The sequence below is a fragment of the Calliopsis andreniformis genome, chromosome 6 (assembly GCF_051401765.1).
Source record: "Calliopsis andreniformis isolate RMS-2024a chromosome 6, iyCalAndr_principal, whole genome shotgun sequence".
In the NCBI taxonomy this organism is placed as follows: Eukaryota; Metazoa; Arthropoda; class Insecta; order Hymenoptera; family Andrenidae; genus Calliopsis; species Calliopsis andreniformis.
The window spans coordinates 20,893,530-20,909,813 of NC_135067.1; the positions used below are offsets into that span (position 1 = coordinate 20,893,530).

At 42.4% G+C, this 16,284-nt stretch overlaps 1 protein-coding gene across 1 annotated transcript; it reads left to right on the forward strand.

Moving 5' to 3' along the window:
• The first annotated feature begins 4,876 nt into the window (after positions 1–4,876).
• Positions 4,877–6,221, forward strand: LOC143180765 (uncharacterized). The gene is given in 2 exon segments (XM_076380722.1): positions 4,877–4,942; positions 5,409–6,221. Coding segments are annotated over 2 exon segments (879 nt in total).
• Positions 6,222–16,284: the final 10,063 nt, after the last annotated feature.

Sequence of the window (16,284 nt, forward strand, 5' to 3'; positions counted from 1 at the left end):
GGTCCGATATCGTCGACGCATTTGCCAGAATTACGCGACTGGCTTTGGCTTCCTCGTTACTTACTGCGTTCCTCGAGTCGCCAAGTTTTCAATTATGGGATGAACCATCAGAACCAGCCGGGAGCAACTAATACGGATTCAACTCCACTGTCTCTTTTTAATCCGATTACTGTTCACAATACGTTCTTACGTCTCCGTACTCACGTCCTCGAGAGCTTCATTAATATTAAGAGCTTAATTAAAGCGAGAAGCGAACAATTAGGACTTCTCTCGGGCACAAAAGTTACACCCTTTGTATCTTTGCACTTTCTTTTCCGCGTGCTATGGATAGAATGACTTTCTTTCCTATCCGATGAAGCGTCTATTTCTGACCACGTGTATGTCAGCTTAACCTATATTCTACCGTGAACATTTTGATTTGAAACAAAATGTTCTTTCCCTCAACGTTTCTCATGTTGTATTCAGTTAGCATCCTTTAATGATTTCCCCCGTATGGGGCAATAACTTGCTTGAAACGAACTCGTAGACGATCATCAATTTCTAACGACAACGAAGCGGGAAAATAAAACGAATGGTATTCCTCGGAGGTGAACCCAATAGAATTTCACGGCGAGAACTGTTGCAGTCGATACGATCGGCAGTTGGATAGGGCACTATTCGCGGTTCATTCGTACCGCGCATCGAAGTTATGGGCGCGCAACGATTTTTGGTTATCAACTCGGCCCTCCCAGGGGCGCAGTTAATCTCGGAATGACTTTGTACCTTGATCTCGGCTGTTGGAAGGCATTAGAATATCCCACGTACCCGTGGTTTATCAGGCTTATCGGCGGGAATACATTTCCATATATCTGAATTCGAATCTCCATATTTGAATCTGAAAATATTGATTTGACTCGTAGCCAGCCACGATCGGCGCGTTTCGACGGGACGAAACTGGCTTCGATCGGGTTCGATCGAGTTCACTGAAAAGTGAGAGGAAGATGTTTGCCGATAGTTTCCATCTCACCTTCCGCTGCAGGATTAAATTGTTTTCAATGAATTTATAGAGATTTTCCGAGGCCGCAATCTCCTCGAACTGGGAAACGATTTCCATGCGATGACAAAGTTCGTCGATCGGAGGTTCGAAAAAACGTTATAACGATTGATTTGGACGAGTTGCACTTAAACGTGCGGTGCTCGAGTAGTAACCAAATAAAAAGCGGTATCTGTTTCGAAGAATGTAATGACACGCATTAATTGGATAAAACGTCGTTCACGTGTGTCCAGTAATTGTGCAAACCTCTGTGACGGGAATTTATTTGTTTGTGGACGCTGCAGTTTCATTCATTGAATTTGAAGCTAATAACACGCATCGACGCCACGACGTGACCAATTTTGCTGCAACCAATTGTAATTTTCACGTCGACAGCTATACGTTTCGTACCACTATTATATTACGTTTTCTACCTAGTAATTAACACGCGTGAAAGGGGCCAAGATCTATAAACTACGTGATTTGTATGCCTTCGTGTTTTTTCTACATTTACATTTCGCGCAAACATTCCCCAATATTCCTAGTTTCTCTCAATTTCTTTCTTTTTTTATAAATATAATTATTAACATAGCACACGAACCTCCAATTTGCAGTTCTGATTACCCAATTTGTCCGACAATGTCCGTATTAAGAAATCGTTTTACATCAACTCTGTTGGAGTGAAACCTTTATTTCGCCTTATGAGTAACTGTATGCCATTACGTACACGGAACTTTGCTAAATGGTCGAGATCATATTACGTGTGGGTTTATATTTGTTATGATTTTTGTCTATATGGTCGCTGTATTTCTTGCTTCCTAGTAATCTACGGTTATCTGTAGTACTACAATTACGTAAATTTCTACATGTAACACTTCCGATGATTGGTACACCACAGCCATTTTTGTCAACGCTTGAATCTTTTGCAACAGTAGGCTACTTTCATTCTTCCGACTAAAACACAAACTTGGAACGAGTGTTACTTCATCGTTGTTTTTTGACGGGTCTTCAGTGATTGTTGCCGCAGTCGAGCAAATCGAAGCCGTCGAAGTAGATATTCGAACGCGACAGTTACGGAAATGCAGCTTAAGAGCACGAAGTAAACCCTCGTGGTCGGCGAGCGTGTAGGCAGATGGTACGAGCGGAATTTTCGCAAAGTCTGCATTTCTGCTTCACCGACCGCAAACGTAACCTTATGCAATAATGGGAAAGGCTTTCGAGACGGCCAGGCTGTGGTTCCTCATGAATATATGGATGGATGTTCTCGTTCAAGGTGTTTATCAAGCCGTTTTCTAGTTACGCCCTTTCCTTTTCCGCCCTTCCCGCGGTCTCCTTCCCTTTTCTTCGAGCAAACATAATTCGCGTTCTAGCGCGACGCCTATGGACGACCGACGAGGAGTTCCCTCGTTTCCCTTTCATCTCCGTTCTATCTGCCTTGCTATTCCGATTTATCACCCTACCGAACGGTTGCCTGCTCGTTTACATCATTGTGAAGCGTCTCGACTGCACCCGCCGTCAATTCACGTGAGCACTAACGAATGAAGTTTCGGGAACCTCGAATTCGGCTTTGCTGAGATTTCGCGAGAAATGCGGGTATTTTAATCGACAGTTGCTTCCCTCGCCCGAAATCATAGTTTTCTTTTTTTATACCATCGCAATGACAAATATGTTCGGCTATGCGTTTATGAAGCAAATTATTTGCAATGATGGGTAACTGTCGTGGCAGAAATATATTTCTTCGCGCGGCGTAAGCCTGCCTAATCGCTGGTTTCGACGCTCGTAGTGACAGTGGTTCCTGCTTGTATCTCGTCGCATTAATTTCGAGGATATATCTGAAATGTTGGTCAGCAAGTTTCAGGTGAGAGCCAGGTTTAATGTCAAAGTATCTGTGAAACGATTGTGAAACTGGTCCTAATAAAAAATTTCTGTGTGCCCGCACGGATGGAAGTATCGATGCCCGGTAGCATCATTATTCACCACTGACACACGTGCACCAGTGTCGATACGGCCCAGTGATATTTTTCATTTCATAATTTGCGTCCAGTCTTCCGTGGGTTATAATATTCTCGCATTTCATCGATCGCACCAATCTGCGCGCTGCGCGAATTGTTTATTGCCGTATTTAAATGTGCGACACGTAACTGCAATTCATCACACGATAAAACGATGCGAAAGTAACAACCTCGCGCACCATCTCGCCAGGATGGCGCAACGTTTTTTAAAATAAGTCACCTGTTGCTCGAAAGTAGCTTAAGCCCGCCTTTTTGAAGTGGTTCGAGCCATAGGAATTACAAAGGATCTCTGAAAACATTGATAAATAATTGAGCGTATCGCATTTCCCTCAAAGTTTAGATTCCCCTTTTTTCTATGCCTCAGATTTCCTACAAAATTACGACGTTACAACTCTGTGACACACTGTTTCATATTCCCTCTGCCAGATTCCACTGAGTAATTACAAACGCAGGAGCGTTAAGTAGTGTCTGAAACGCGCAATAACGATTAAGACAACGTTGGCGACAATGCTGTCGCTTACCGTGACGCCTAACGACTTCCTTCGAGTATCGCGGGTCTGTACTTTAATTAACCGAGCATCGAGCATAATGCCGGGAATCAGTCAATTAAGTTCGAGCCGCGCGCGTGCGTGTCCAGGACAGGAGGAGAAAGTTGACGCGGCGCATCCCTCTGTTAGAAGCCGATTGTCGCGGTCCGCGTCCACGATTTTTTCACATAACTACGGCGTCGACGCAAATCAACGAAAAGGCGGCGTTCCGTGATTAATTAGCTGGCGACCGAAGGATACGTAGAAGTCCGTCGCGCCAACTTCCATTCTCTTTCCTGGGGATATCGACCTGGCGATTTTCACTGATGCGTTACGCGTGTTACCAAAAAAGTTCCTGCCGTAAGGCGCTTTTGGTCGCGTAATGAACGGCGAAAGGGCGCACACCTGCGTCACACCGACCGAGTTTTGTAACATTGCTCCGGTGAAAGAAGGAAAGTAGCGAGGATGCGTAACGGGTGATCGGGCAGACCTGCCTTTGATATTAAACAGATAATTGCAGGTTTGGTAAAGTCGCATATTGACTAAATGCGGCCGATGCTTCGCCGTTACGCTTCCCGTGTCTTTCGGGTTATATAAGCTCTTTTTATGCGCAATAAAATTGATTTAAACCAATGTTCTCGCGGCATGGTAATCTCTCTTCACACGCTGCATCGTAAAACTGATGATATGTCTGCCGCTATCAATAGCTGCGAAATGGGAAATGCGGCAGAATGAATTGAACGAATATGCGACGGTCTATTACATATATCCGAACCACGATTACTGCAGACCATAGGAAACTATATGTTCCACCTATCGTGTCTAGATAATATTCTAACAATGAGAACAAGAATGCAAGAACCACTTCCTCAATGGTAGTAACAGCGGAGTTCTTCCTTGGCGCGGAGAGATCCGAAAAGCGCAACTCCGTTGCGTAAAGCATCGGGTGGCTTGATCGGAATTATGTCCGGCATAGTTTACGAGGCAAGAGCTCACGTCGGAATTGGAGGCGAGCACGATCGCCGTCGCTCCTTCCGAAGTGAAAGAAAAAGAAACGTCAAAGAAGACTGGTCGCCGCGATCACCGCACGCTAAATTGCAGGCTCCTCCTTGGCGGGTGAGCGGGCAGGGTAGCGAATCGAAAGACTCGGAACGCAAGTTACGCGTGCAGACGGACCGGTAGTGATCAGACCCGTGGGAAAACGGCTTAACGCCGAACGCCTTTGCCCCACGATGTGGTAGCACAATCGGTCCACTTTAATGCTGGCGGACGAGTAGGATTTTCCGGGGAGTGGGCCAGTAGCCACGGCGAAAGTGCCGGTATATATGCCAGTGATTGGCGCGATGTAGCTTCAGTGTGCACCTTCGAACGATACCATGAGCACTCCGCAGGTGAGCTCGCGGTTCTCCACGCACAGACACGATATCACATTGCATTATTTGCTCACGGACAAAGGGATTGGGGTTACGTAAGACGAAGGAGAAAGTTCTCCCCCTCTTTTGAAGGGAGATCGTGTCGTTTTGTATTATCCTTTGCAATTGTGCGCTTGCACAGTTCACGTATCGTGTATAGAGTGTCGAAGTTGTAACTGTAGATCAGACGAATAGTGTTCTGTTTCGCTTGAGGCTCGTCGATGGGCCCAGATAATATACAGATACTGTAGATTACGCATATTTGATCACTGCTCGATACTAGAATTTCATACACTTTTGCTTTCACTATACACTTTCCCTCATTAATTTATCGGTTACGTGACTTTCGAATAACGTTAGGTACACACGTAACAGAACATGTGAACACGGTACAGAAAACAACCCCCGCGAATACTCTATATGATAATCACGTTTGTATGCTTAGAAACTTTTAATACTCGCCCTCGTGGCAACAACGACCCTGGCCTCCGACACGAAACAGACCGCCAAAGGAGAGAAGAGCAAACGGGGATTGGAACTCAGCTTGGGAGGCGGTGATTATGGAGGAGGATTTGGTGGACATGGAGGAGGTTTGAGCCTTGGAGGAGGATTTGGTGGACATGGAGGAGGTTTGAGCCTTGGAGGAGGATTGGGTGGACATGGAGGAGGTTTGAGTCTTGGAGGAGGACTAGGCGGTGGAGGTCTCGGCGGAGGCCTTGGCGGAGGTCTCGGTGGAGGACTGGGTGGCGGAGATGGAGGCCGTATAACTGGCATCACGATCCACCGAGAGAACCAAGTTCGTGTACCTCAGCCATATCCAGTCGAGAAAAACATACCTGTACCAGTCCCGGTTCCAGTCAGCGTCCCCGTTGAGCGTCCAGTACCAGTGCACGTACCGAAGCCTTACCCAGTCCCAGTCGAGAAAACAATCCCAATACCAGTGGAGAAACCGGTCCCAGTGCCGTACAACGTGCCCGTCAAAGTGCCCGTGAAGGTCCCTTACCCGGTTAGCGTGCCAGTAAAGGTACCCGTTGCAATTGAGAAGGAGGTTCCATACCCAGTCAAGGTCCCCGTCCTTATTAAGGAGTCCTATCCAGTACTGGTCGGCCATGGTAGCAGTGGTTTAGGAGGAGGATATGGAGGAGGATACGGAGGAGGATATGGAGGAGGCTTAGGAGGAGGATATGGTGGACATGGAGGAGGTTTGAGCCTTGGAGGAGGACATGGTCTCTCGTCTGGTCTCAGTTTCCACCATTGATAAGGATGATATCGCCACTGCGAAACTTCATCCACACTCATATATTTTTTGTATATAAGGATTATATTTTTTTATGGAAAATAAATAGTAAATTATTAAATTGTATTTTTTATTTGTATGTTCTATGATCTTCACTGTCCTTTAAGATATCTTAACTTTATGACTTCTTCAGCATAAATGGTTATGATGCTCCTATTTCTTCTCGTGATCTTTTATTGATGCTGTATATGTCGATTGTATAGTGTACAGTTGAAGAAAAATGTCGTATTAGAAAAGGTATGTTCTGGTTCAGTAGTCTTTTTCAAGCGTAAGAGTTAGTCGTTTATAAAATTCCTATTCGATGGGCGTTTCTGTAGGAAATCGAGATGGAATTCACGTTATAAATTAAATTATGATTCTTGCCTTCCATTCCAAGACAGCTTTTCCTTCCCTTGGGTCGTTTGTACTTGTAAGGCACTGATGCTTCGTAATGAAGAATGATTGAAATCCCTCTTGAATACCGTGCCGTTTTACTTCCGTTTGATTCCACTCTTTTCTGATAATAAATTCTTGCCTCGCGAACTGTTTAATTATTTCTTGGTTCTTTAATACGCTCTCCATTTTCTGTTTAACTAGGATATTCACACAAGCCTGGAATTTTTTCTGGCTGATAATAAGTAAACGTTACAGTATAATTATCTTGATATACCACAAAATGCACTCGTTAATGTCGTACACAAATAAAAGATATTCTGAATACATATCGTGGTTTTGCATATACATACTTTAATCCCCATAGGTCATTCATTAAAATCGAGATATGCAATTATGGAACGCTGTAATTGTACCGACATTAGTTCTGTATCATAAATTAATGCTTGTCAGCGACACTCATAAAACGTATTGAATTACATGAAACGTATGGGATAGCTATTGATGATCTCGCGATTATTAAAATCGCTGACTATTAATTAACGATCGTTGCGGACAGATTATTCTGCTATTCTGCTAATTATGGGTACCTATATTATGAAATCAATGGAAAGCGTTCGATTGCCCAACACGAATCGTTGAAATGATAAAAAATCATCTGGGAATATGCTCCGTTCTATTAAAATGTCGTGTTCAATATACATGTATTCCATCTCGTTCGTTTCACATATTTCTGCCTCGAAAACGCTTTTACTTTCTTTGACACGTCTCGAGTATTTTATACCGACACGAAATAAAGGAGAAATTCGGCAGACTTTTTTGCAGTAGACGAAACACGCAATCGTGGTGCGAGGCGTCGCGGCGTCTTGTCACTTTAGCGACGCCGTCGTCGCAACGAGCATCCGGTGCTTAAAACGGCGCGATTTACTCTTACGGTTCGTTACCCACGTTCCCGACGTGACTGTTTCTCGGTGAGAGACCGATTTCTCGATACATGGTTAACTAGAACCTGTCTTAACTTTGGTCCGTATAGTGATGAATCAATTTCATTCAAATCATTCGCAAGTGTTAACCATATCATTTTTAGAGTACCAGTAAAGTAATTTTAGGGGTAAGAACCTTGGAATGCACGTTTTAATATTAACACTCTCAGCTTCTTCTCTTCTCAACTTCTATCCTCAGCCTCCTCTCTTTCTTCTCAGCTTCCTTTCTCCTCTCGCTTCTCTCTTTTCTGTGAGTGAAAAGGAGGGCGGATGCTGAAGAAAGAGGAGAGGAAATGCTGAGGAGAGAAAAGGGAGTATGCTGAGGAAACAGGAGAGAGGAAAGAGGATGCTGAGGAGATAGGGCAGAAGAGAGAAAGACTTTCTTACATACTGTAGAATCTAGTCCTATACAGGTCTTATAGTCTTTGCAATTTGCGTCGCCAGCTTCCATTTATTCGCAAAGTGAAAGTTCTATCTATATCGACGGATTTGTCATTCACGAGCGTTTCTTCAGACTATACGACCACCGATATTTCTAGATTAATTCTACACGTTGTGCGCTGTTTAGTTAAGGTTGACTTCCGCTAGTTTAATACAATCCTTTTTTTGCGATTTTTATGTAGCTTGCAACACTCTATCGTCGAGCTACTTGAGGTGATGTTTGAGTTTTAAACGAGCCATGACGGCCATTGATGTTTCTCGCTTAATTGCAATGGTTTCGAGAGCAAAGAGAGATTGTGAAGACTAAAATATGTCTTCGTTGCCATTCGAACTGCTGTCGTAGGATCTTGTGCAACCTGTCGGCAATTTTCCGCACCGTGGCAGTAGAAATAAACGGAGAAACGGATGCCGTAATCTTGCTCCGGCAAAAGCAGCGCAAGAGATGTCTGGCTGAGTTGTATTTCCGACCTTGTACTCTCGTTTCATCTAATCCTCTGAAATTTTAAGTCCCTTTCATCTGCTAACGAGAATGCCATTTTATTTAATGGATGCTTCAACATATTTCTTGCGCAACTACATTGCTTTATCCACTGATATTATTTGAAACATTTTTTTAGGAACGAAACGACTGCCACGAAACTTGTACTATAAAAAGCTTGAGTAGAAGTAGAGATCGTAGATATACCTTTACGTTGAATTCGAGAGCAAGTATATTACCCCTTTCACTATCTGCACTAATTTTCAACTTGTCAAAATGAGCTTCACGTGAAACACGTGTATAAGCCGAAACCTTAACTAAGTGCAAGGTGGTTAACGCGGTGCAACTGTATTTGGTTTCTTGGTCTAATTAAGCATAGTGTTACGATGTTAAACACGTATCACATAGTTAATTAGTGCATCGGTAATCAACGCAATTCCGCTCCTTTTCTTCGTTCGATCTTCGTTTTACACACTTCATTTCACGCTTGGTTCGACACGATGCGAGTATATAAGTTCCGCGTTTCACCCGGTGCCTCTTGCGACACCTTTAACCAGGGGGCGGAATTCTTGGAAACTACATCTTCTTTTGCGCAATATTTTACCCCTCTGGCGTGTTCCGCGTTTCTGCCATCTCCAAGAATGAATCGCCCTTTTCGTTGGAGAACAGCGCCGAAAATATGTCTGTTTTACCGCAGTCTACATCAAGACGCGAAAGCTCGAATGGCCATTCTGTTGCGCAAGGCAGGAACGATTACAATAGGCGTGGCAAAAATTGCCAGCCGATAAATTTTGCCGATCGTCCAAATTGTTACACGTTGAACAGCACTATGAAATTACTATTGAGTTACCGTTCATCGATGCGATAATTTTACTGTTACTGCAGCGCCTCGTGACTATAATCAACTGTTCTTATAAGCAATTTATCGAAGCGTCGTTCAATAGTAATCAGCTGTTCGCAAAGCGGGCGCTAAAGAAAAAGGAGTTTCCTCTACAAGCGCTGCACAAGATACGCTGTATTTTTCGTGCCACTTGAAATTCATTTCTCTTCTTTCTCTCCACCATTCCTGATGATACATAAATACCAGGTTCCTTCGGAATCCCTGCTGGCGAAGCTTCTTAAACGAGATCAACATTCTGACAGATTCTCGAATTAGCAAAGTTCCTTCAAACGAACGTCCCCGACGGTCAAGACGTTTACACAGCTGAGACAGTTCCAGAAAGTCAGCGCGTTTTGTCTTCCTTTCCTTTTTCTCGCGCCGGGACTATTTGTCGCAGGCGTTCAACTTCCACGCGGAAAGTGGCGCGACTTCCATCGCCTCTGTCTCGAATCGCGCAGGGGAAAGCCAGAAAAAAGAGAGAAGAAGCAATAAAAAGTGCAGAGGCGAAAGGTAAACGTTGATCGTTTCGGAATGAGAATCGCACATTTGATCGTGTACCTCTTTCTCGGTTACACTCTTCCTCCTTCCTCGTCGCGAGTAACGATACACTCGGCGGAAGTGTGCCTTGAGCCCGCTGCACCATAAACGAGTTTGTTTACATAACCATAATAGAGCAATTATTACAGGAGCAGGATTTCATTGCACTCAGTTCAATTTTCCTTTCTCCTTTCTGTCATCATAACATCCAGCCTCATTTCTCTCTCATGTTTTCTGCCCGCCTTGCTTCTTCTTCTCCTCGGTTCGTAGAACGATATTTCGGTTTTGCTGCACTCCTCGCTGCAGTTCAATATTTTTACGGGCACAGAGGTCCGCCCACGCCGGAAGATATGCAATTTCTCCTAAAATGATTCTGTTAGCGGACGTCTGGTAATAGTGACGAGTCGACATCGGCTCTCCTTCATCGCCTCTGCTGGTCCCTAGTTCCGTCTGTTATCTATGTATATAGGATCTACGAGCTTCAGGTTTAGCATGGACGTAAATCATATATTAAGCCTGGTTCATACCAAGGTTCGTGTTAACGGACGCGTAATGTCCGATCGCCCCGATTTCACGAGGCCGCGGTACAGCTGCTGCACTGCCTGCTGATATCTCCAGACGGTGTTCTCGGAGATCGATAATGAAATAGGGATTTAGGGTGGTGTAGTGGTGTATTTTAAGCTGTAAGTACTATTCAAGTTTGTATAGTCTGTGAGTGGAACCGCTATATGTTTTTGAAACAGCTGTAGTCGACAGTTACTTTGTGGGAGGCAAGAGTATTGCCATATCTTTGGTTATATAGTATGCAATTAGAGTGTCACTACCGTTCTCGTAGAATAATATTCACCTTTCATAAAAATTATATTTATCCTTTCTTGAAGAACGCCTGGGGTTACGTAAAAGTTTTCTTATCCCCAACTTAAAACGTAGAATCCCATACCCATATCTATAATGCAGCATCGATAACTAATAAAATTTTGCGGTAGCGTAAGGATATTACGATTTCGTGGTATTAGAGAAGTTTCAAGTAAAGCCACGATTTGTGTGGATTCACTTTGCTTTTAACGCCCGTAATAGGGGTGCAGGCAATTTGTCTCTGAATGGAATTAACGGCGTTAGAAACGTTAATAATACGCGTGATTCTGAGTCGCTAATTAAAAGATTTACGCGATAATACAACGACCGCTAAGAGCCAGCGTTTTGTAGAATACTTAGCTTTCCAAATGCGATTCGCTTATTACAGTTGCAGTTAATGCATTCTGTGGATAAAAGGTGCAGGTTATAATTTAACGGCGGAAAGAACAAGTTTTAATAGAAGAATGAGGAAGATCGTGGATAAATCTTTTCGGAACACGATTATGACTGCACTTTGTGATAATACGCAATGTAATGCAGTGAACACATTAAGATCATCGTAGTATGTCGTTTCATTCGTAAAAATTGCTATTCGATGAACTTTCAGATTGGACTGTCATGAATATGACAACCTAGATAAGAGAAAGTTATATATTTTCTTTTGCAATTTATATACAAAATTCAATAGATCGTAGACTTTATGACTTGCATCAGTTGTACTTACATAAAATTCATAGGTGATAGTGTAGGCAGAGTTTAATGAAACTTGGTGCGCATAATAACGTGATGTCTATCTATTGCTGTGTTTCATTTGAGTAATCTCTGTATCAATAGGAGGCCAGTATTTGATATCTGTGTACATTCTTGCAAAGTAGTTGCTCGGTGAATTGGAACGACTTTCTACTAATTGCTTCCGCAAATTGAACTTACGTCGGCTACACGTTATTATAGACATATACTTCATCCTCGGTAATAGAGCTGCTACTTCCGACTATTGCTCTAGGCTTTATCTGATCGGTTAAACTTGGCGTCTGCCATATGCAGATATCTCTATCCTGTGCTTGAATCGCGAATCGCTAGCTATTACAACTGGCCCATTTATGAGCGAAACAATTGTAACATTTTTACGTAAAATTTAATTTTCCTCTTCAAAGAAAGGAATTCTTCGAGGCAAGAAATTTCTATTTGAACGTATGTTTTATTCATCCGCGATGGAAAGCATGTTGAAGAATTGAATTTTCCTTCAATTTAACAGGCAATTCTGTCTCCTTTTGTCTTTTCTTTTCATTCTCATTCGCTTCTCCTTTAGTATACCCACTTTTCCCTTCGCCATTAAAGCCTTTGCTTTTCTCTTGATTTCGAACGTAGCGGTTTCCATAATTTTTTTCTTTCAATGCTGTTCCATTTCCTGCTAAGGATTCCACCTTCGCCCACGATATAAAAAGGAAATTAATCAGCATTTGCACAACACGGCTCCATTGTAACGACGAAAATATACGTGCCGGTTATTTAACTTCTTTCGAGAAAGTTTCCTTTCACGTTTCGTTCAGCAGAAAAAAGAATATAGAAACCTCGTCGAAAATTATACCTCGGAATGTATGAACCGCCACCGTTAAGACAGTTTTATCGCAATTGTGGTGAGAATTTCAATTACTTATCGCGAGTGACGGTTCCTTTGAAGCGCGTACTATTCTTTAAGAGACCGATAATAGGATTTCCTCGGCTCTTTAATTTTTCGCAAGAGCGAAACTAAGTAAACGTCCCGCGCCTGGTAAGGCGATCGATGAGCTTGTGGCTGGGCCAATGACTTACGATTTGCACGAAAGCTTCCGAGATTTTTGCACACTTTTGTACAACGAAAAGCTTTCAGGTGGTTTGGAATAATACATGTGCAAAAGGCTGAGCTAGCGTCTATAGCAACCGGTCGGTGCCCTTAACTGCCGACTGATTGGAACTGAGTTCTTATCTGATCAACGAACAGATCATTCTATTCAATTTTAATTTTTCTATTATGTGATCATATAGATACAATCAGGTACTATAAGATAAATTACCCTTTGTATATTTACAATTGCAGCTAAACACATAGTGATATAAAAATGTGTTCTAAATTTCCTCTTGCATAATTAAAAATGAAGAAAATTGAAAAATATAGCAGTTTGTATGCATCTGTAGATTATTTGTCGAATACAGGAGTAAACTGTGCAGATACATGTGCTCGTATCCACTCCTACAGTAACATTGATCCTGTATTAAGCAATAAACATATTACCACATTTTTGTAATTACGATTCTTACATGTTGTAACAGATGGGATTGTTTTATGAGGTTGAATAAATTTCACACGTTTCGTGAGAATTACATGATACGATGAATCGTATTTCCGTGTACGATATCAATCAGATTTGATTAATTCAGCTATGTCTATTAGTACTACCAATGAGTATTTAATTCGAATCACGTTCGTCTTATTATCGTATATCGTTTTTAATGCAGCTTCATTTTTTATGAAAAAAAGAAAGTGTTTGTTTTATTATCTGCAGACGCTGTTCGAGAGGTAACATTCTCTTACATCTAGCTCCAGCGCCTTCGATTTTATCGATTTCGCTAGTTAAATGTTCTGGTTTTTCCACTTTTTACTACTGTACAAGTGTTTAGAGTTCGCGGTAATCATTTATAAGCTTCAAAAACTTTATTTTCCTGAGAGTAAACGAACGGATACAAGAAGTAATAGTAATACTTATCTATTGAGTATAGTAGTAGAAAGCAAATTCCAAATGCAGACACTTGTTATAGGTATGGAACCTTATTGTTTCAGCATATAACTTATATTATAGACTATTTGTGCTTATTCCCAGCATTCTCCTTTGTTTCTGTGTCGCCGAAACTATTTCAACTCCCGCGACCCTTCTAAAGGACTCCACTGGTCATCGATCGTCCAACCCTATGAACAATTGGCCAGCCTCAATTATCTGAACCAAATTTTCGCCATTTGTACCACGCGAAAATGATAAATTAATATGGAATACCTTACTGACAGGGACTCGTTTGCCCCAGTAACCAGAAAATTGGTGAGTGCATAATCATAGATTAAATGTATGCGTGTGAAGTAAGCTTCCAGTCGTTCAAAGTCTTCGAAATCGTATACTGTCTTCTTAAAAGCGTCGAAACCCCATTGCGATTCCCATAAACGAATAAAGGGGAAGGTTAAAGCGTGCACTGGTGTTATTGGATCGTGGCTCGACTTTCTTACGATCAGACTTTCTTTACGGATAGATTTCTTGGCTTAACATTCTTCAGGAACGTCGTGTCGGGGAGTTTGACTCTTGGTTGTTCACTTACTCGGAAAGGACCCTCCCATAAGTCACACATAACACACACGCGCTCGTATCCGTGTGATGAGACGCTGCTGACGCCGGTGTGCAGGACGTCGTCGCTAGGGGAAAGTTATTTGGCTCAGTCCGCAAACGCTGATAGAACTTCCACAAGAATTCTTGGTTCACCATAGGACAAGTACTTGGAAAATGTACGAGGTGGACTTTACGAGTGCGCAATCAGTAGAGATATCAATGCGAGAACAATTCAGAAATTAGATTTTTCTACACGCTGGCCGATATATGTCATATACTTTACAATCTTCTTTCAGTAAGATATGATCCCAACCACTTACTGCCAGTTCTTAATTTTTAGACCCTCAAGTTCTGGTATAGCTATTAATATAGAATTCACGTAAAAGCTATTTTGCCATTTTTTGCGAACTTCCGCAAAGTCAATTTACATTCAGCGATATCGTTACAATTGGTTGTGCAATGGATGCATTGTTTTTTCATCGTGGTCCATGGAAAGGGAAAATAAATTGTGTATACAATAATCCTTTCCTCCGCCAGGTGAACAAAAACTGAAAAGGTAACGAGTGCTGTTTCGTAAAGTGAAAATTATTTTTCTTTTCGGTCCCATAAATTGTTGGTTTTTACCATTGGCATGTTTATTGCAGTTTATTATAGCTACGAGAGGTTACGAGAGGCTACGAGAGTTGTTAGTAGTATCGTACTTGTATAAAATTACAAACCTCGCTATTTATTTCGGTAAAAACATTTTCTTGAGGGTACGGTGGATAACACTGGTCTTTATTCTGCAACGAAACATAATGTCGTTATGACAATTGGTCACCGGAAGTTGAGTCGGACCGGCATTTGAGTCGAAGACAAATTTCCTCGGGGACCAGTTCACGAATCAACTTTTTAAACTCTCTGCTCTGGAGGTTCGTTAGCAGTAACTCGAGCACATCTGTACGCCACAGGCGCGAGAAGTTTTGAAAGGGTGGCGAGCCTTCGGAAATTACGGGCGACACGACCCTTTAGCGCGTATTCACAAGTTTTTCTCTGTTAGTTGTAATTCAGGACGAGGCGGCCGACTTGACTAAACCACTCGTTTGTATTAAGAAATTCCTAACCGACTGCTTAACGTTCCACTAGTGGTTTTACGTCATTACGATATTGTATTGTACAGCGCATTTATCTTCCCCTTAAGCGGATGCAGTTGGCGCCAGTTTTAAAAAGCATTTTCTGCTTAATTAATTAATATTTAACTCACTTTACTTAAGAAACTTTTCAACTACCTTCTTCAATTAGGTATACTTTAAGCAAATATGCTATAGATATAACTTTGAACTGATTTTTATGGGCAATTTCGTTGCGATACAAGCACTTGATTATTCAGACTAATTAGGCGAGATAATTTGAATGGAATATCTCCTCTTACGATAACCTTAATTGTATGCTTGGCATCTGATAATGACAGGGAATTGTGTGCTCACAACCTTGTCATTAATCGAACTATTAATTGAGATCATTCCACCATTACGTTTAGCACTGCTCGCTTCGGCCTCAGATAGACTGAATATATCAGAACATCATAGCTATGAATAGTAATTTACGAGCCATACCATTTGAATCACTTCAGACAACTGTGGCGTCTGATTTATGCTTGATCGCGCGAAAGGAGAAAATATCAAGTTTTTTTCAGCCATGCTACGCTGTAATCGTTATCCATGTCTTTAAAGGGGCCATGAATCTCGAGTTCAACGGGATGCTGCATATTGTTTTATCACGCGCGCATCTTCGCGCGATATACACTGGACGAAGGCGGTAAAACTGTGGCCGGGGCATCGTGCCAGGGGTCGTTCTCTCGCGTCGATAAATCTGACCGAGCACACCGGCGTTTTAAACGCGATGTAAACCACCTGTAAAGTGCTCGCACGGCTACCACGCCAACTTAACCCGACGCCCACGCGTCCGCCAGAAGGGCTGTTTCACTTTTGCGCAAACGAGACTCATTCGGTCTCAGGTCGCGTTCACGGTGCTCGAGGTAACTCGTCCGCTCGCGTTTCACTCTCCAACTGCTTCCAAACTTGTCTATCGATTACTTACACCCCTAAAGTTTATCAATTTTTCTGTTTATCAATCTTGGACGGGGATC